We start from the raw sequence: 21,832 nt of genomic DNA, 5'->3' as shown, positions 1-21,832 counted from the left end.
AAGAGTGGATGAAGCCTGGATAGAGTCCTGTAATATTGAGTGGGAGCAAGTAATACGTGTGGATGAGATACGCAGATCTTGTGAAGAGCGGAGAGGTCGGGTAGGGAGATATTTTGAGATGAGTGAAGAGATGTATGTTGGTGTAGTTTGGTTAATAGCCTTGTATGTAAGTTAAAGTATTTTATATTTAATACGGTAGAATACCGGTAACTAATGGAGGGACTGACAGAGCGGATCTGCAGACGATGAACGTCTAGCCAGGAAGATTAGCCTTGCAGCTGCATTCAAAATGGATTGTAGTGGTGAGAGCCTATGTTTGGGAAGACCAGTCAGGAGACTATTACAATAATCAGTGCGGGAGATAATGAGAGCATGGATTACAGTTTTTGCTGTGTCTCTCGTAAGATATGGTCGTATTTTAGATATGTTTCTTAGATGCATGTAACATGATTTTGAGACAGATTTAATGTGGGAAACAAATGACCGTTCAGAGTCAAGAATGACACCTAGGCAGCGAGCTTGTGGGATAGGGATGATTGCTGAGCTCTCAACAGTGATAGAGATATCAGGTTGGTAACTACTATTGGCCGGTGGAAAAATAATTAATTCTGTTTTGGAAATATTAAGTTTGAGGTGGCGAGATGTCATCCAAGATGAAATGGCAGATAGGCATTCAGTGACACGGCGCAATACAGAGGATAGGTAAATTTGAGTATCATCCGCATACAGATGATACTGAAATCCGAAAGAGCTTGATTAGTTTGCCAATAGAAGTGGTATAGATTGAGAAAAGCAGAGGACCTAAGACTGAGCCTTGCGGTACTCCAACTGATAGTGGTAGCGAAGAGGAGGTATAATCAGAGAAATGAACACTGAAGGAGCGATTAGATAAGTAGGATGAGAACCAAGAAAGGGCTGTGTCCTGAAGACCCAGGGATTGTAGTGTTTGTATGAGAAGAGAGTGGTCAACAGTGTCAAAAGCAGCAGAGAGATCAAGGAAAATTCACTACCTTAGTCAGTGCTGTCTCTGTGGAGTGTTGGGCACATAATCCTGACTGAAGTGGGTCCAGTAAGCTGTATGAGTTAAAGTGTGTGAGGCGAGTGTAGGCAAGTCTCTCAAGTAGCTTGGAGGGGCATGGGAGCTGAGAGATGGGACAATAGTTTGAGAGAGAGTTAGGGTCAGAGTTATTTTTTTCAGAATGGGAATAATCACTGCATGCTTGTACAGAGAAGGAAAGATACCAGTAGAGAGAGAGAGATTACAAATTTTAGTTAAGGCTGGGATGAACACAGGAGACAGAGCTTTACTAATTTGTGAGGAAATAGAATCAAGAGGAGAGGTAGTAGAATAGGCAGATGAGAAGAGTGCACATACTTCCTCTTCATTTGCGGGATCAAATGAAGAGAAGGTGTTAGACGGTTCAGAAAGGGAATTGAGCAGGCTACTGGCTGTGGAAGAGCATACCATTTAAGTTCAGATCTTATCAATTTTGTCCTTGAAATAGGAAGCAAGATCTTGCGCACTGATATTGGCTGGTGGTATTGGTGAGGGAGGGATAATAAGTGACTTAAATGTATAAAAAAAAGTCGCTTGCGGTAAGAGGCTTGAGCAGATATGAGAGATTGGAAATATGTTTGTTTGGCAGTGCCCAGAGCATTACGATAAGAGTGGTAAGTGGTCTAATATGTGAGAAAGTCACTTGAACTACGAGATTTATGCCACTGACGTTCTACTTTACGTAGAGTTTTTGTAGGTGTCTTGTGAATTTAGAGTGCCACGATTGACATCTAAGTCTACGTCCATGGTTTCTAATGCAAAATTTTACTGTACACTAAGGTGTTTATTTATGAAGACCTCACGTAAAAGTTAATTATAGCTGGTCATCACAGTGATAGAAAATCTTCTATGTAATTGATTTAAAAAAAAAGTTTAACTTGAGCTGCTGAGCAATTCTCAGCGCCACGCGGGGACGTGTGGTGAGCTGAAAGGCTAAGGAGGCACTGGCTAGCACCAGAGCCAGATTTAAACGCAATATATGAGCCAAAGGGTACATCTGGGCATTATACACAGGTGCAGCAGTATAAGCTCCTGGAAATTTGGTGAGTTTTAATCAGAGATGTGCGGAAAAGATAAGCAGGTGAGCCATAGACTTTTTATTCCAGAGTTTTGGCTATAAAAATTATTAGAATAATGCAAAGAAAATATTTCAAACATATTCTTTGTATTTTCTCTAACGTCCTAAGTGGATGCTGGGGACTCCGTAAGGACCATGGGGAATAGCGGCTCTGCAGGAGACTGGGCACATCTAAAGAAAGCTTTAGGACTAACTGGTGTGCACTGGCTCCTCCCCCTATGACCCTCCTCCCAGTTAGATTTCTGTGCCCGACGAGAAGGGTGCACACTAGGGGCTCTCCTGAGCTTCTTAGTGAAAGTTTTAGTTTAGGTTTGTTATTTTCAGTGAGACCTGCTGGCAACAGGCTCACTGCATCGAGGGACTAAGGGGAGAAGAAGCAAACTCACCTGCGTGCAGAGTGGATTGGGCTTCTTGGCTACTGGACATTAGCTCCAGAGGGACGATCACAGGTTCAGCCTGGATGGGTCCCGGAGCCGCGCCGCCGGCCCCCTTACAGAGCCAGAAGAGCGAAGAGGTCCGGAGAAAGCGGCGGCAGAAGACGTTCCTGTCTTCAAATAAGGTAGCGCACAGCACTGCAGCTGTGCGCCATTGCTCTCAGCACACTTCACACTCCGGTCACTGAGGGTGCAGGGCGCTGGGGGGGGCGCCCTGAGACGCAATAAAACATGACAGAAATACCTTACATGGCAAAAAATGCATCACATATAGCTCCTGGGCTATATGGATGCATTTAACCCCTGCCAGAATATACAAAAAACCGGGAGATAAGGCCGCCGAAAAGGGGGCGGAGCCTATCTCCTCAGCACACTGGCGCCATTTTCCCTCACAGCTCAGTTGGAGGGAAGCTCCCTGGCTCTTCCCTGCACTACAGAAAGGGTTAAAAAAAGAGAGGGGGGCACTATTTAGGCGCAGTATTAAAACATACAGCAGCTATAAGGGGAAAAACACTTATATAAGGTTATCCCTGTATATATATAGCGCTCTGGTGTGTGCTGGCATACCCTCCCTCTGTCTCCCCAAAGGGCTAGTGGGGTCCTGTCCTCTATCAGAGCATTCCCTGTGTGTGTGCTGTGTGTCGGTACGTTTGTGTCGACATGTATGAGGAGAAAAATGATGTGGAGACGGAGCAGAGTGTCTGTAACAGTGATGTCACCCCCTAGGGGGTCGACACCTGAGTGGATGTACTGTTGAAAATTACGTGACAGTGTCAGCTCTATATAAAAAAACAGTGGTTGACATGAGACAGCCGGCTACTCAGCTTGTGCCTGTCCAGACGTCTCATAGGCCGTCAGGGGCTCTAAAGCGGCCGTTACCTCAGATGGCAGATACAGACGCCGACACGGTTACTGACTCCTGTGTCGACGGTGAAGAGACAACCGTGATTTCCAGTAGGGCCACACGTTACATGATTGAGACAATGGCAAATGTTTTTATACATTTCTGATAATACGAGTACCACCAAAAAGGGGTATTCTGTTCGGTGAGGGAAAAACTACCTGTAGTTTTCCTGAATCTGAGAAATAAAATGAGGTGTGTGATGATGCGTGGGTTTCCCCCCGATAACAATTGATAATTTCTTAAAAAGTATTGGCTGCATACCCTTTCCCGCCAGAGGTTAGGGTGCGTTGGGAAACACCCCCTAGGGGGGATAAGGCGCTCACACGCTTGTAAGAACAAGGGCTCTACCCTCTCATGAGATGGCCGCCCTTAAGGATCCTGCTGATAGAAAGCAGGAGGGTATCCAAAAAGGTATTTACACACATACTGGTGTTATACTGCGACCAGCTATCGCCTCAGCCTGGAGGTGCAGTGCTTGGGTGGGCATGGTCGGATTCCCTGACTGGAAATATTAGGATAGTATATTATTGCCTATAGAGCATTTAAAAGATGCATTTCTATATATGCATGATGCACAGCGGAATAATTGCCGACTGGCATCAAGTATAAGTGCGTTGTCCAATTCTACCAGTAAAATGGTCAGGTGATGCGGATTCCAAACGGCATTTGGAAGTATTGCCTTTGAAAGGGGACATTTGGGGTCGGTCTTTTAGACCTGGTGGCCACGGCAACAGCTGGGAAATCCACGTTTGTACCCCAGGTCGCCTCTCAAAATAAGATGCCGTATTATCAGGCGCAGTCCTTTGTTGGCAAGCGGACAAAAGGTTCCTCTTTTCTGCTCGTGACAGAGGGAGAGGAAAAAGGCTGCAGAGATCAGCCAGTTCCCAGGAACAGAAACCATTTCCCGCCTCTGCCAAGCCCTCAGTATGACGCTAGGGCTTTACAAGCTCAGGCACGGTGGGGGCCCGTTCTCAATGAATTTCAGTGCGCAGTGGGCTCACTCGCAAGTAGACCCCTGGATCCTTCAGGTAATATCTCAGGGGTACATATTGGAATTCGAGACGTCTCCCCCTCGCCGTTTCCAAAAGTCGGCTTTACCGACGTCTCCCTCTGACAGGGAGGCAGTTTTGGAAGCCATTCACAAGCTGTATTCCCAGCAGGTGATAATCAAGGTACCCCTCCTGCAACAGGGAACGGGGTATTATTCCACACTATTGTGGTACCGAAGCCAGACGGCTCGGTGAGACCGATTCTAAATCTAAAATCTAAAATCTTTGAACACTTACATACAGAGGTTCAAATTCAAGATTGAGTCACTCAGAGCAGTGATTGCGAACCTGGAAGAAGGGGACTACATGATGTCTCGGGACATCAAGGATGCTTACCTTCATGTCAAAATTTACCCTTCTCACCAAGGGTACCTCAGGTTATGGTACAGAACTGTCACTATCAGTTCAGACGCTGCCGTAGGGATGGTCCACGGCACCCCGGGTCTTTACCAAGGTAATGGCCGAAATGATATCCCTTCGAAGGAAGGGAATTTTAGTTATCCCTTACTTGGACGATTCCCTGATAAGGGTAAGATCCAGGGAACAGTTGGAGGTCGGTGTAGCACTATCTCAGGTAGTGTTGCGGCAGCACGATTGGATTCTCAATATTCCAAAATCGCAGCTGGTTCCGACGACTTGTCTTCTGTTTCCTAGGGATGATCCTGGACACAGTCCAGAAAAAAGGTGTTTCTCCCGGAAGAGAAAGCCAGGGAGTTATCCGAGCTAATCAGGAACCTCCTAAAACCGAACCAAGTCTCAGTGCATCAATGCACAAGGGTTCTGGGTAAAAATGGTGGCTTCCTACGAAGCAATCCCATTCGTTAGATTCCACGCAAGAACTTTCCAGTGGAACCTACTGGACAAATGGTCCGGGTCACATTTTCAGATGCATCAGCGGATAACCCTGTCACCAAGGACAAGGGTATCCATCCTGTGGTGGTTGCAGAGTGCTCATCTTCTAGAGGGCCGCAGATTCGGCATTCAGGACTGGGTCCTGATGACCACGGATGCCAGCCTGCGAGGCTGGGGAGCAGTCACACAGGGAAGGAATATCCAGGGCTTAGGGTCAAGCCTGGATACATCACTTCACGTAAATATTCTGAAGCTAAGGGCCATTTACAATGCTCTAAGCTTAGCGAGACCTCTGCTTCAAGGTCAGCCGGTGTTGATCCAGTCGGACAACATCATGGCAGTCACCCACGTAAACAGACAGGGTGGCACAAGAAGCAGGAGGGCAATGGCAGAAGCTGCAAGGATTCTTCGCTGGGCGGAAAATCATGTGATAGCACTGTCAACAGTATTCATTCCGGGAGTGGACAACTGGGAAGCAGACTTCCTCAGCACGACCTCCACCCGGGAGAGTGGGGACTTCACCCAGAAGTCGTCCACATGATTAAAAAACTCGACAGGTATTGCGCCAGGTCAAGAGACCCTCAGGCAATAGTTGTAGACGCTCTGGTAACACCGTGGGTGTACCAGTCAGTGTATGTGTTCCCTCCTCTGCCTCTCATACTCAAGGTACTGAGATTGATAAGATGGAGAGGAGAAAGCACTATATTCGTGGCTCCGGATTGGCCAAGAAGGACTTGGTAACCGGAACTTCAAGAGAGGCTCACGGAGGATCCGTGGCCTCTACCTCTAAGAAGGGACCTGCTCCAGCAAGGACCCTGTCTGTTCCAAGACTTACCGCGGCTGCGTTTGACGGCATGGCGGTTGAACACCGGATCCTGAAGGGAAAAAAAAAGGCATTCCGGATGAAGTCATCCCTATCCTGATCAAAAGCCAGGAAGGATGTAACCGCAAAAACATTATCACCACAATTGGCGAAAATATGTTGCGTAGTGCGAGGCCAGTAAGGCCCGACGGAGGAAATTCAACTGGGTCGATTCCTACATTCCTGCAAACAGGAGTGTCTATGGGCCTGAAATTGGGGTCCATTAAGGTTCAGATTTCGGCCCTGTCAATTTTCTTCCAAAAAAAAAAAAAAAGAACTAGCTTCAGTCCCTGAAGTTTAGACGTTTGTAAAAGGGGTACTGCATATACAGCCTCCTGTTGTGCCTCCAGTGGCAATTTGGGATCTCAATGTAGTTTGGGTTCCAAAAGTCACATTGGTTTGAACCACTTAAATCTGTGGAGTTAAAATATCTCACATGGAAAGTGGTCATGCTGTTGGCCCTGGCCTGGGCCAGGCGCGTGTCAGAATTGGCGGCTTTATCCTGTAAAAGCCCTTATCTGATTTTCCATTCGGACAGGGCGGAATTGAGGACTCGTCCTCAGTTTCTCCCTAAGGTGGTTCCAGCGTTTTCACCTGAACCAACATATTGTGGTGCCTGCGGCTACTAGGGACTTGGAGGAATCCAAGTTGCTGGATGTTGTCAGGGCCCTGAAAATATGTTTCCAGGACGGCTGGAGTCAGGAAATCTGACTCGCTGTTTATCCTGTATGCACCCAACATGCTGGGTGCTCCTGCTTCTAAGCAGACTATTGCTCGTTGGATTTGTAGTACAATTCAGCTTGCACATTCTGTGGCAGGCCTGCCACAGCTAAAATCTGTAAAAGCCCGTTCCACAAGGAAAGTGGGCTCATCTTGGGCGGCTGCCCGAGGGGTCTCGGCTTTACAACTTTGCCGAGCAGCTACTTGGTCAGGGGCAAACACGTTTGCTAAATTCTACAAATTTGATACCCTGGCTGAGGAGGACCTGGGGTTCTCTCATTCGGTGCTGCAGAGTCATCCGCACTCTCCCGCCCGTTTGGGAGCTTTGGTATAATCCCCATGGTCCTTACGGAGTCCCCAGCATCCACTTAGGACGTTAGAGAAAATAAGAATTTACTTACCGATAATTCTATTTCTCATAGTCCGTAGTGGATGCTGGGCGCCCATCCCAAGTGCGGATTGTCTGCAATACTTGTACATAGTTATTGTTACAAAAATCGGGTTATTATTGTTGGGAGCCATCTTTTCAGAGGCTCCTCTGTTATCATACTGTTAACTGGGTTCAGATCACAAGTTATACGGTGTGATTGGTGTGGCTGGTATGAGTCTTACCCGGGATTCAAAATCCTTCCTTATTGTGTACGCTCGTCCGGGCACAGTATCCTAACTGAGGCTTGGAGGAGGGTCATAGGGGGAGGAGCCAGTGCACACCAGTTAGTCCTAAAGCTTTCTTTAGATGTGCCCAGTCTCCTGCGGAGCCGCTATTCCCCATGGTCCTTACGGAGTCCCCAGCATCCACTACGGACTATGAGAAATAGAATTATCGGTAAGTAAATTCTTATTTTTTTGTATACTTTATACAGTAAATACTCTGGTACAAACGTAAGTACAGTATGACAGGAAAGGCTCTGCCTCTTCTGCCTCACCCCATCACTGCCCGGCATAAGTGTATCAGTACTATTTGCCAGGATAGATAGATGACAGTGAGCGATTGTGAAAGGCAGATTTCAAGCTTCTAAATGCATACTGGAACTGATTGCCCATTGTGAAATTTCAGTTCCAGATTCCAGTAACAAAAAAAAAAGTGTTTCCGTTGTTTTAAAAATATGATAAATGTAGAAAGGAAAAAAAAACCTGCTTTATTTTAATAATACTGCATTTTTTTTCTATTGGGAAATCTTTGCCTAATGCCATCCTGACATGACATTGGCTATTAGAGCATAGCAGCAGTGCTTGTGATAGCATGCAAAGGCCTCCAAAAGCAGAGGGATTGGATAAATAGGCAGGAAATACCCATTTATACAGGAGTTTAGGACTTTCTGTCTTAAATTTTTTCTTCAGAACTAGGCCCTCTAAGTGACTGCATACTGTCAATATGTATCTCTTGCACCTGTGTCTGTAAACCTTATTTAGTATAATGTCATAGACCAGGCCTGGCCAACCTGTGGCTCTCCAGCTGTTGTGAAACTACACATCCCAGCATGCTCTGCCACAGTTTTACATTTCCTAATGGCAAAAGTGTAGAAGTGCATGCTGGAGAACTACAGGTTTGCCAGCCCTGTCGTAGACTGTTACAAACCCCTTTGTCCGGGACTTGCAGAAAATTGGAAGAAGAGTGGAGTATGTACTGTAGCTAATTAAACAATTAGCATGACTACATAACCCAAGTCCCTGATTTTCTGCTATATTATGTTTTATTTATCCCTGATTATCCTTGATACAATAACCAAACAGTACTGAAAATGGTAACTAATGCATGATTTTTGTTCAACTTCAAAACCTGTCCTTCTAAAGTGTACCTCACTTTGTGCACATACAGTAGTATTTGCCAGTGTTGCAGTATAAATTTACACTTTCTTTATTTTTTTTTTCACTTTTATTAACAGGATGGACTGCCTTCATTTATACAGTATGTGGCATAACCTTTGTTGGTAAGTCTCTAATGAATGTCCAAGAAAAGAAACCATATTGGGACATTGCAGTTATTTGTACTGTTTAAGAATATCAATCACTTTAAACAAAATAGACAGGGTACACAGGACCTTATTCGGAGATGGATGCTGCTGCGTCCCGAAGCGCAGTTTGCCCATATTACGCCTGCGCGGCCTCAAACATTGTGGCCGCATCCCAGAAGGTAATGTGATTGATGGCGGCGGGCATTCACAATGCATTGTTTGGGGCGGGGGGGCATGGTGGGCCAAATGGGGGGGTGCCGGGCTGTGCTGGGCAGCCTTCGGCATGGTAGGGGATGGATGCAGATCTTGCTGTGTATGCAGCGATCTGTGCCCATCTCTGAATAAGGTCCGCAGTACCATTAGGTGAACTGAGGCAGCTGCACAGAGCGCCAGTGGGGAAGGGGGTGACATGTCATTCCTAAACTTCCAAATTGGTTTTGGGCATCCACGGGCTTACACCAGCCCTAACAGTTGAAGCAACCAAAAGCTTTTAGAGACTGACAGCTGGAAAGTATGCCGTATTTAAATGGCATTACCCTGCTGTACCCTGCTCCTTCCAAGCCTAGAGATGCCTACTTTCAATGGCCATGGATGGTGGAAATACACCAGTGGTTGTGAACAAGCCACCATCAGCACATCATTGCTGTCATCATTGCTACTTGCACCAGGGTATGCCAGGCAGGCACAGTGTCTTATTCTAAACTCTGCCTGAAGATGGCTTCTGTGGCTGCGCTACTGCATCTGAGAATGCACCCACTTGCATTGACATGCCCATGATACTCCCATAACACACCTATGAGACTGCCTTTTTTGTGCTCACTTCAGGCCACCTCCGAGGAACACCCATAGTTTTGCCTCGCTGTTCCTAATGTCAGCCATCTGATACGCAGCAGCATACAGTCAGGGAAATGTATGTACTATGGGGATATACATGCACAGTAGCAAATATCGGCAGTGCTTGTGCCTCTGACTCAGGTTCTTGTAGCAACCCAGTGTGATTTATAAGTTGCTTTTCTCTTAAGTCAATTTGAAATCAAATGGATTCTTGTTGCAACCCAATGTGATTCTTTTTATTATCATGAATTTGGGTTTTACATATTTATTTTTCTTTTAAGGGCCAAGTGATGCCCAAGAGAAGGTCGAGGCTCACCACACAGCAGTGCTGGATGACGGGGACAGTGTCCAGTTTGAGAATAAGGTAGGATTGTGCACCATTGTTCCTCTTATTCTTTTCTTTTAAGTTGTCTTGAATTTGATGTTTGTGCTGTATTTGGAAACTCCTCTTTAGCAGAACATTTGAAAACTGAGGCCACTGGCACAAGAAAGAAATTACAATGAAAAACAGAAGACCAATTAAAAAAAAAAATAACTGCTGATATCTCTATGAATGCTGTGCACCTTTTTCTTTTTACACACAAGATCCTTTGTTCTGGTTTACACAAATATGTCTCAGTACGTGCAATCTCTGTCTAGAAGAAGTTATTTGGCCCCACAATAAAGCAATTCAAAAACATAAAACGCAAAGTAATGGATTTACAGAGGTGTCTTCATATATCCAGCCTCAATGCGCCATGCAGCTTGAAATGCCTGGCGTGATTGAGCTGCCAGGTCCCGCACAACACTGCTAACATCGGGCGTCTTTTGTTGGCTGAAAATACATCATAGTCTAGGATGTACGAGGAGAATGTTCTCTGTATATGGTGCTGAATAGAACCTGTATTGGAAAAAAGCTTTGTATACAGACTCAGAGACTCAGTTGCACACAGATATACAAGTTTCATATATATAATTAATCAGCACAGTCACAGACGTGTTGCATCTAAGATGTATTCTTGGCAAAGGGAAGAGGCGGTCTTTACTTTTTGTTGACACTTATATCACTTTGGCTCCTGCGACTGACAGATACCTGGAGGGCTCTGATGTACACCACTAAAAAAATGTCTGCCACCAGTCTTGGCAACGTGCGTCTTTGCATATTGGTGTGGTTTCAACAGTGTTCCTCTTATGAAACTGCCCCAGTAAGTGGGGAAATGCGTCTGATTTCACATGCCATTGTTGACCTTCCTGTTTTACAAGTTGATTGTTGAATGCTCCCCTCAATGGTCATCTGCATAGTGTGACTCAGACTGACATGTCAATCATAGACACAAGCCAAATCACTCCATGGCTCCTCTAATATTCTTCAGCATTGTAAAATGTATCTGGTTTCCTGTGTTACAACTTACAAGCTGCATATCAGAGTAGCAGTGGCACATTTGAATGTACAGGTCAGGTAATGGTGTCTGCCGATACTTACAGCCTTTAATACTACCCCATAGGCTGACTGTTTTGCTTATTGAAGACCATATGGATTCTGAGTTTGTGAGCGTAAGGCAGCATTGCAGCTGGAGAAACCTTGTTGGAATGCAAATAACTTTCTTTTTATTTTTTTTACATGCAGGAAAAATTGTAGTATAGAAATACCGGACAGCTTTATTTTTTACATTGTGATTTATCATGATGCTAATGTCCCTTACTTAATCATATCTGCCTCCACAAATATGTAAAATTACCCGCGAGTAACCTCAACCGCTGACGCAAAGTTCCCACCATTGAATATAATGGAGCGGCATAGTGCTATGCGCCGCCTGACAGCTCAGACGCGCTCAGCCAATCAGGAGAGTGCCACGACATGGCGCTCCCTGATTGGCTGAAGGGACCCTCTGTGACAGGAGTCACGGGGGGTCTCAGCAGTTGGGGAAAGGGGTCCCATGTGTAAACATGGGACCCCTTTCAGTGCGTGGTCCGGATTTTGCGTTTTATTATTTTGCCAAGTACGTGGATTACAAACAAGAAGAGGACAGATCTACACTGGATTTTTGTGAGTATAATTTTATTTACAGGTACACTGTGGATTCTACGTGGAGAAGGGGACCGAGTCGTCGTGTCAACATAGGTAAGTATGTGTGTGTCGGTGTGCATGTATGTAATAAAATTTTACTTTCACGGTGTCTGTGTATTGTTTTTATTTGAGTATTTTTTTTGCAGTAGAACTACAGGTACCAGCGGGCCCGTTTCCCCCCCGCATGCTGGTACTTGTGGTTCTCCAATTATCTGCTTGCGGGGAGGCTTGCTGGGACTTGTAGTTCTGCTACAAAAAAACAATATTTTTTCTCTATCGTCTTAGTGGATGCTGGGGTTCCTGAAAGGACCATGGGGAATAGCGGCTCCGCAGGAGACAGGGCACAAAAAGTAAAGCTTTAGGATCAGGTGGTGTGCACTGGCTCCTCCCCCTATGACCCTCCTCCAAGCCTCAGTTAGATTTTTGTGCCCGGCCGAGAAGGGTGCAATCTAGGTGGCTCTCCTAAAGAGCTGCTTAGAAAAGTTTAGCTTAGGTTTTTTATTTTACAGTGAGTCCTGCTGGCAACAGGATCACTGCAACGAGGGACTTAGGGGAGAAGAAGTGAACTCACCTGCGTGCAGGATGGATTGGCTTCTTTGGCTACTGGACATTAGCTCCAGAGGGACGATCACAGGTACAGCCTGGATGGTCACCGGAGCCTCGCCGCCGGCCCCCTTGCAGATGCTGAAACGAGAAGAGGTCCAGAATCGGCGGCAGAAGACTCCTCAGTCTTCTTAAGGTAGCGCACAGCACTGCAGCTGTGCGCCATTTCCTCTCAGCACACTTCACACGGCAGTCACTGAGGGTGCAGGGCGCTGGGAGGGGGGCGCCCTGGGAGGCAAATGAAAACCTTTTTTGGCTAAAAATACCTCACATATAGCCTCCGGGGGCTATATGGAGATATTTAACCCCTGCCAGAATCCATTAAAGAGCGGGAGACGAGCCCGCCGAAAAAGGGGCGGGGCCTATCTCCTCAGCACACAGCGCCATTTTCCCTCACAGAAAGGCTGGAGGAAAGGCTCCCAGGCTCTCCCCTGCACTGCACTACAGAAACAGGGTTAAAACAGAGAGGGGGGGCACTAATTTGGCGTTAGAAATATATAAAAGATGCTATAAGGGAAAACACTTATATAAGGTTGTCCCTATATAATTATAGCGTTTTTGGTGTGTGCTGGCAAACTCTCCCTCTGTCTCTCCAAAGGGCTAGTGGGTCCTGTCCTCTATCAGAGCATTCCCTGTGTGTGTGCTGTGTGTCGGTACGTGTGTGTCGACATGTATGAGGACGATGTTGGTGAGGAGGCGGAGCAATTGCCTGTAATGGTGATGTCACTCTCTAGGGAGTCGACACCGGAATGGATGGCTTATTTAGGGAATTACGTGATAATGTCAACACGCTGCAAGGTCGGTTGACGACATGAGACGGCCGACAAACAATTAGTACCGGTCCAGACGTCTCAGAAACACCGTCAGGGGTTTTAAAACGCCCGTTTACTTTAGTCGGTCGACACAGACACGGACACTGAATCCAGTGTCGACGGTGAATAAACAAACGTATTCCTTATTAGGGCCACACGTTAAGGGCAATGAAGGAGGTGTTACATATTTCTGATACTACAAGTACCACAAAAGAGGGTATTATGTGGGATGTGAAAAAACTACCGTAGTTTTTCCTGAATCAGATAAATTAAATGAAGTGTGTGATGATGCGTGGGTTCCCCCCGATAGAAAATTATGGGCGGTATACCCTTTCCCGCCAGAAGTTAGGGCGCGTTGGGAAACACCCCTTAGGGTGGATAAGGCGCTCACACGCTTATCAAAACAAGTGGCGGTACCGTCTATAGATAGGGCCGTCCTCAAGGAGCCAGCTGACAGGAGGCTGGAAAATATCATAAAAAGTATATACACACATACTGGTGTTATACTGCGACCAGCGATCGCCTCAGCCTGGATGTGCAGAGCTGGGGTGGCTTGGTCGGATTCCCTGACTAAAAATATTGATACCCTTGACAGGGACAGTATTTTATTGACTATAGAGCATTTAAAGGATGCATTTTCTATATATGCGAGATGCACAGAGGGATATTTGCACTCTGGCATCAAGAGTAAGTGCGATGTCCATATCTGCCAGAAGATGTTTATGGACACGACAGTGGTCAGGTGATGCAGATTCCAAACGGCACAAAGGTGTATTGCCGTATAAAGGAAGAGGAGTTATTTGGGGTCGGTCCATCGGACCTGGTGGCCACGGCAACTGCTGGAAAATCCACCGTTTTTACCCTAAGTCACATCTCTGCAGAAAAAGACACCGTCTTTTCAGCCTCAGTCCTTTCGTCCCTATAAGAGTCATATCTGCCCAGGGATAGAGGAAAGGGAAGAAGACTGCAGCAGGCAGCCCATTCCCAGGAACAGAAGCGTTCCACCGCTTCTGCCAAGCTCTCAGCATGACGCTGAGACCGTACAGGACCCCTGGATCCTACATGTAGTATCCCAGGGGTACAGATTGGAATGTCGAGACGTTTCCCCTTCGCAGGCTCCTGAAGTCTGGTTTACCAAGGTCTCCCTCCGACAAGGAGGCAGTATGGGAAACAATTCACAAGCTGTATTCCCAGCAGGTGATAATCAAATTACCCCTCCTACAACAAGAAAAGGGGTATTATTCCACATTATATTGTGGTACTGAAGCCAGAAGGCTAGGTGAGACCTATTCTAAATCTAAAAAAATTTGAACACTTACAAAGGTTCAAATCAAGATGGAGTCACTCAGAGCAGTGATAACGAACCAGGAAGAAGGGGACTATATAGTGTCCCGAGACATCAGGGATGCTTACCTCCATGTCCAAAATTTGCCCTTCTCACTAAGGGTACCTCAGGTTCGTGGTACAGAACTGTCACTATCAGTTTCAGACGCTGCCGTTTGGATTGTCCACGGCACCCCGGGTCTTTACCAAGGTAATGGCCGAAATGATGATTCTTCTTCGAAGAAAAGGCGTCTTAATTATCCCTTACTTGGACGATCTCCTGATAAGGGCAAAGTCCAGGGAACAGTTGGAGGTCGGAGTAGCACTATCTCGGATACTGCTACAACAGCACGGGTGGATTCTAAATATTCCAAAATCGCAGCTGATCCCGACGACAAGTCTGCTGTGCCTAGGGATGATTCTGGACACAGTCCAGAAAAAGGTGTTTCTCCCGGAAGAGAAAGCCAGGGAGTTATCCGAGCTAGTCAGGAACCTCCTAAAATCAGTGCATCATTGCACAAGGGTCCTGGTAAAGATGGTGACTTCCTACGAAGCAATTCCATTCGGCAGATTTCACGCAAGAATTTTTCAGTGGGATCTGCTGGACAAATGGTCCGGATCGCATCTTCAGATGCATCAGCGGATAACCCTATATCCAAGGACAAGGGTGTCTCTCCTGTGGTGGTTACAGAGTGCTCATCTTCTAGAGGGCCGCAGATTCGGCATTCAGGATTGGATGCTGGTGACCACGGAGGCCAGCCCGAGAGGCTGGGGAGCAGTCACACAAGGAAAAAATTTCCAGGGAGTGTGATCAAGTCTGGAGACTTTTCTCCACATAAATATACTGGAGCTAAGGGTAAATTTATAATACTCTAAGCTTAGCAAGACCTCTGCTTCAAGGTCAGCCGGTATTGATCCAGTGGGAAAAACATCACGGCAGTCGCCCACGTAAATAGACAGGGCGGCACAAGAAGCAGGAGGGCAATGGCAAAAACTGCAAGGACTTTTCGCTGGGCGGAAAATCATGTGATAGCACTGTCAGCAGTGTTTCATTCCGGGAATGGAAACTGGGAAGCAGACTTCCTCAGCAGGCACGACCTCCACCCGGCAGAGTGGAAACTTCATCGGGAAGTTTTCCACATGATTGTAAACCGTTGGGAAATACCAAAGGTGGACATGATGGCGTCCCGTCTGAACAAAAAACGGGACAGGTATTGCGCCAGGTTAAGAGACCCTCAGGCAATAGCTGTGGACGTTCTGGTAACACCATGGATGTACCAGTCGGTGTATGTGTTCCATCCTCTGCTTCTCATACCTAAGGTACTGAGACTTATAAGACGTAGAGGAGTAAGAACTATACTCATGGCTCCGGATTGGCCAAGAAGGACTTGGTACCCGGAACTTCAAGAGATGCTCACAGAGGACTTATGGCCTCTGCCGCTAAGAAGGGACTTGTTTCAGCAAGTACCATGTCTGTTCCAAGACTTACCGCGGCTGCGTTTGACGGCATGGCGGTGGAACGCCGGATCCTAAGGGAAAAAGGCATTCCGGAAGAGGTCATTCCTACCCTGGTCAAAGCCAGAAAGGAGGTGACCGCACAACATTATCACCACATGTGGCAAAAATATGTTGCGTGGTGTGAGGCCAGAAAGGCCCCACGAAGAAATTTCAACTCGGTCGATTCCTGCATTTCCTGCAAACAGGAGTGTCTATGGGCCTCAAATTGGGGTCCATTAAGGTTCAAATTTCGGCCCTGTCGATTTTCTTCCAGAAAGAAGTGGCTTCAGTTCCTGAAGTCCAGAAGTTTGTCAAGGGAGTATTGCATATACAACCCCCTTTTGTGCCTCCAGTGGCACTGTGGGATCTCAACGTAGTTCTGGGATTCCTCAAATCACATTGGTTTAAAACCAGTCAAATCTGTGGATTTGAAGCATCTCACATGAAAAGTGACCATGCTCTTGGCCCTGGCCTGGACCAGGCGAGTGTCAAATTGGTGGTTTTTTTCTCAAAAAAGCCCATATCTGGTTGTCCATTTGGACAGGGCAGAGCTGCGGACTCGTCCCCAGTTCTCTCCCTAAGGTGGTGTCAGTGTTTCGCCTGAACCAGCTTATTTTGGTGCCTTGCGCCTACTAGGGACTTGGAGGACTCCAGGTTGCTAGATGTTGTCAGGGCCCTGTAAATATAGGTTCCAGGACGGCTGGAGTCAGGAAAACTGACTTGCTGTTATCCTGTATGCACCCAACAAACTGGGTGCTCTTGCTTCTAAGCAGACTATTGCTAGTTGGATGTGTAATACAATTCAGCTTGCACATTCTGTGGCAGGCCTGCCACAGCCAAAATATGTAAATGCCCATTCCACAAGGAAGGTGGGCTTATCTTGGGCGGCTGCCCGAGGGGTCTCGGCTTTACAACTTTGCCGAGCGGCTATTTAGTCAGGGGCAAACACGTTGGTAAAATCCTACAAATTTGATACCCTGGCTAAGGAGGACCTGGAGTTCTCTCATTCGGTGCTGCAGAGTCATCCGCACTCTCCCGCCCGTTTGGGAGCTTTGGTATTATCCCCATGGTCCTTTCAGGAACCCCAGCATCCACTAGGACGATAGAGAAAATAAGAATTTACTTACCGATAATTCTATTTCTCGGAGTCCGTAGTGGATGCTGGGCGCCCATCCCAAGTGCGGATTATCTGCAATACTTGTACATAGTTACAAAAATCGGGTTATTATTGTTGTGAGCCATCTTTTCAGAGGCTCCGCTGTTATCATACTGTTAACTGGGTTCAGATCACAGGTTGTACAGTGTGATTGGTGTGGCTGGTATGAGTCTTACCCGGGATTCAAAATCCTTCCTTATTGTGTACGCTCGTCCGGGCACAGTATCCTAACTGAGGCTTGGAGGAGGGTCATAGGGGGAGGAGCCAGTGCACACCACCTGATCCTAAAGCTTTACTTTTTGTGCCCTGTCTCCTGCGGAGCCGCTATTCCCCATGGTCCTTTCAGGAACCCCAGCATCCACTACGGACTCCGAGAAATAGAATTATCGGTAAGTAAATTCTTATTTTATTTTTGTCACTTGGCTATCAGCCTCCCATCCGCAGCCCTTGGATCCCCCATCCACAGCCTCGGGCTTCACCCATGGCCCTTGGGTGGCTGGAGGGGGGGACCCCTTGATTTAAGGGGTCCCCACTCCTCCAGGGTACCCCGGCCAGGGTTGACTAGTTAGTGATTTAATGCCACGGCCACAGGGACCGATATAAAAGTGTCCCCCAGCTGTGGCATTATCTCTCTGACTAGTGGAGCCCGGTGCTGGTGTTAAAAATACGGGGGACCCCTACGTTTTTTGTCCCCCATATTTTTGGCACCAGGACCGGACGCAGAGCCCGGTGCTGGTTGTGAAAATACGGGGGATCCCCTGTCATTTTCCCCCCCGTATTTTTACAACCAGGACCGGCTCAAAGAGCCAGAGGCTGGTTATGCTTAGGAGGGGGTACCCCACGCATTTTTTTTCTTGATTTTTTTAAACACTTTTGTGCCATCCATGAAGTCGAATCCAGGACACACACTATCGTCAATTGGTCCGTTTTTCGACAGCGGGACTGTCGAATCCGTTTTTTACTGAATATGTCGAAATTCGGGTCCCGGCGGGAGGGTGTCTGACTGTCGAATTTAAAAACAATTATGCAATTGCATATACCCCTATGTTTTTATGTCCATTTTGCTCCAACATCTTGGCATAACCCACAAACAATAACCTACTGTAATACACGTCACTTGAAATGCTAGCTTGATCTTTGCTGTTTTCTCCTTGTTTATAGAATTCAGTAAAACAGGCACATGTAGTGCTTGTTACGTCACATGTTGTAGTTTAGGAGTTTATCTCTTATTTTCTAGTTCCATCCAGTCATAAAATCATATTTGAATCTCATTAGTGGGGTATTTGCATTGCAGATATTTAACCACACAGAAATAGCTTATAGCATGTTGGTTTAATTTTCTCTGCAACAAATAACTTCATACAGTTTAGAAGGGGACGTTCTGGTTCAGAGCAATTGTATCTGTTACAATAGAAAACTAAACTCTAATTAACTGTCCATTTACTGCCAGGAATTTAACTAATTAATTTACAAATTACAGTGTGGAGCGTTCTCATCGCAGTAATGTCATGGGAGTTGTTGAGGCCTGATTACTGAGCACACAATGTTTGGAAATCTAGATGTTTAATATGATTATCTATATTTCAGAAAACAATCTGATAAGTCCCATCTCTGTAAACATGCAACACCCACTAATCAGCAAGCCCTCATTTTGGTTGCCAAAAATCAAGTTATGTGTATGGGAACACAAATCATATATGGTGCATAAATCCATTACCCGTACATCTCAAGAACAAATAAAAAAAAAAAATTTCAGCCAGGCCTGACTAGAATGTGTATTTTTTCCCAAAAATAATTGCAGTTGTTGTTTTTGTAAGATTTAATTGTTTATTTAGCTGAATTGTCATTTTTTTTAAATGTATTTATTTTTAGTAGATTTAAAATGTGACTCACTGAAATGTAACCTAAATAGGTTCGAGCCAGCAACACTCTTAAGGGCCCTACACACTCTGCGATCCGCTGCCGAGCTGCCCGATGGCGGATAAGGCCGACAGGTGACCCGGGCGGCGGGGGTAGGTGACGGGGGGAGTGAAGTTTCTTCACTCCCCCCGTCACCCGGCTTCATAGCAGTGCAAGCTAATATGGACAAGATTGTCCATATTGGCTTGCATTCATAAGCGACCCGGCACCAACGATGAACGAGCGTGGGGCCCCGCATCGTTCATCGTTGGTGCCTACACACTGAACGATATGAACGAGCTCTCGTTCATATCATTCAGTGAAATCGCCTAATGTGTAGGGCCTACTAGTACTATCTGTTCATTTCTAGTATATTGGTTTTCTCATGCTGCAAGAGATGAGCAATGACCAATAATCATTGGAGTTGTCTGGCCAGATTTTGCATAATGTACTGAACAGTATTACTTGGGTAACATTTTATTGTTTTTTTAGGGCTGTGGGGGGCTGCGTCCCCTAGTAAAAACAGTCTTGGATTGTATAAATCACAAATATAGTGTATGGCATTAGTGGGCATCAAGATACCAAAAATGCGGTGGGCTGTAACTAATTAAATTATGCCATTATATTGCAGGACGATGAATTGTCCCACTTTGTTTTAGTTGCTGGAGAACCTATAAAGGAACCTGTTGTGCAGCATGGTAAGAATCGTCTTTGTTTTTCCGTCAGCATCCTCTGTTAAGTGATTACATCATTTATAGTTTGGCAGATTTAACATATTGAAGATGCAGTGAGAGAGTTTGTAGGGGCGCTCCAAAAAAATGTAATTTTAGGGTTAGAGCAGTAAATCTCTCTTAGCATGCATGTCTCATAATGGATTGGGATTGAAATGTCGACGGGTGAGATGCCATCCCGCTATTGAGAATCCCGACAGTGAAAAGGTAAGCATACTTACCTTCCCCCAATGCCCCCCTAACCCTCCCTTGCAGCAGCCTAACCCTAACCCTCCCCTTCCCGCAGCCTAATTCTAGCCCTCCCCGGGGGTGCCTAAACATAACCACCCTCCCCCCTGTCTAAACCTAACCCTCCCCGGGGGTGTCTAAACCTAACCCCGCCTTCCCACAGCGTAACCCTAACCCTTCCCCCGCAGCCTAAACCTAGCCCCCACCCCCTCGGCTTACCTGTCCTGTGTCCCAGCACATGCTCGTTCGGGATCTTGAGACCCTATTTGGGATGCTGGTGTCGGCATTACGAGTAGGGTCGGGATTCCGGCGTCGGTATTTCGCCAGCTGTGATCCCTACCGGATTCCCTCATAATGGCATATGTTCTTAATGATCTCACCTTACTGTTCTGTTCTGTCTCCAGCATAAAAATCCAGATTGTGTTAACTGCCAATGGCTAGTGCTAACCTAAATTCGCAAACATCAGGCTCTGTCATGCTCTGCAGTCAAAGTAGAACATTAGGTTGGAGGGATAAGACTTTAATTCATAGTTTACTTTAGAACAAAATGTCTGCTGGGGCAACATATGAGTGAACCAATGTCTCCTTCCAGCTTTTGGCCTCACTAGTTTGATGTTTAGAAAATAAGCTTGAGCCTAAATTGCATGTAGATTACAATAATTCAAAGGGGTTTCTATACCGGTAATAGAGCGGACAGATACAATGTTTTAAAAAAAAAAAGGAATTCAATCCCAGGATCAAATTTAAAAATGCTGTTGTTGTTTTTTTTCATCCTGCTATTCTTTATGTTGGGTACACTCCTATCTGATCCATAGCACGATCAGCCAATCCCAATTGTATAATTGTGTATGCAGGTCAATTAGCTGATAAATGGCTTATAACGCTCCTGCAACGGTCGGGATCGGGAGGTCACATCTCATTTGCTGTTTAATATTTGTCGGCCCAACCTCCAGATCCCATAGCAGCTCGTACACGCTAAGTTACTTTTAGCACAGTGTGTACAGGACTCACAGGGGGGTCAAGCTGGTGACACAGTACTCTGCTGATCGGGAGCTTTTACCCAATCAGCCGAGTGATCTTAAAGGTGTGTACCCAGCTTTAGCCTTAATAAAGTTGCCAAATCTTACATGCAACATTAAAAGTGTCAGTTAAAGCAATTGTGCACTTTTTTCATTTATTGTAAATGAATGTGCGTTTGACAGTTGTCGAATCACAAACAAATCAGATGCAAACTGGAACAGTGTTCCCTCCCTTACATTGGAGGTGATTCAGACCTGATCGCTACTGTGCATTTACCCACAGTGGGCGATCAGCAATAGACTGCGCATCCGTATGCACCGCAATGCGTACGGGCGTCTGCAAACAACAGGCTTTGCCAGTCAGCGACAGAATGGTGTGAAAATTTCATTTGCGCGGGCGTTCGCAAGGTGATTGACAGGAAGAGGCCGTTTGTGGGTGGTAACTGAGCGTTTACTGGGAGTGTCCGGAAAAACGTAGGCGTTCCCAAGAATTTTCAGGGAGGGTGTGTGACGTCCGCTCCGGTCACGATCAGCCTTTTCTCATCGCACTGTAAGTCTCGGGCTGCGTAGAGACTGCACACACTGAATTTTTGCAGCTCAGAATACACATGCGATTGCACACTTGCACAGCGAATTTGCACTCCTCCTTGGGCGTCAACTATCTGAACGCAGAACAGCAAAGTTAGCAGCCCCGCGATCAGGTCTGAATTACCCCCATTGTAACATCAAATGCAATTCATAATGGACTTCAGATTTTTGGTTCAGTTACATA

General features: G+C 46.2%; 1 protein-coding gene across 3 annotated transcripts in view; it reads left to right on the top strand.

Moving 5' to 3' along the window:
• The window catches only part of PIR (pirin), a 174,139-nt gene that overhangs the window by 131,315 nt on the left and 20,992 nt on the right, over positions 1–21,832 (top strand). For all 3 annotated transcript variants that reach the window (XM_063955798.1, XM_063955796.1, XM_063955797.1), the window contains exons 7-9: positions 8,843–8,887; positions 10,027–10,109; positions 19,714–19,780. In XM_063955798.1, the coding sequence (XP_063811868.1) occupies positions 8,843–8,887; positions 10,027–10,109; positions 19,714–19,780 (195 nt within the window). The remainder of the gene's footprint in view (positions 1–8,842; positions 8,888–10,026; positions 10,110–19,713; positions 19,781–21,832) is intronic.

This window comes from Pseudophryne corroboree, chromosome 2 (genome assembly GCF_028390025.1).
Source record: "Pseudophryne corroboree isolate aPseCor3 chromosome 2, aPseCor3.hap2, whole genome shotgun sequence".
In the NCBI taxonomy this organism is placed as follows: domain Eukaryota; kingdom Metazoa; phylum Chordata; class Amphibia; order Anura; family Myobatrachidae; genus Pseudophryne; species Pseudophryne corroboree.
This window is presented reverse-complemented; position numbering and strand designations above follow the sequence as displayed.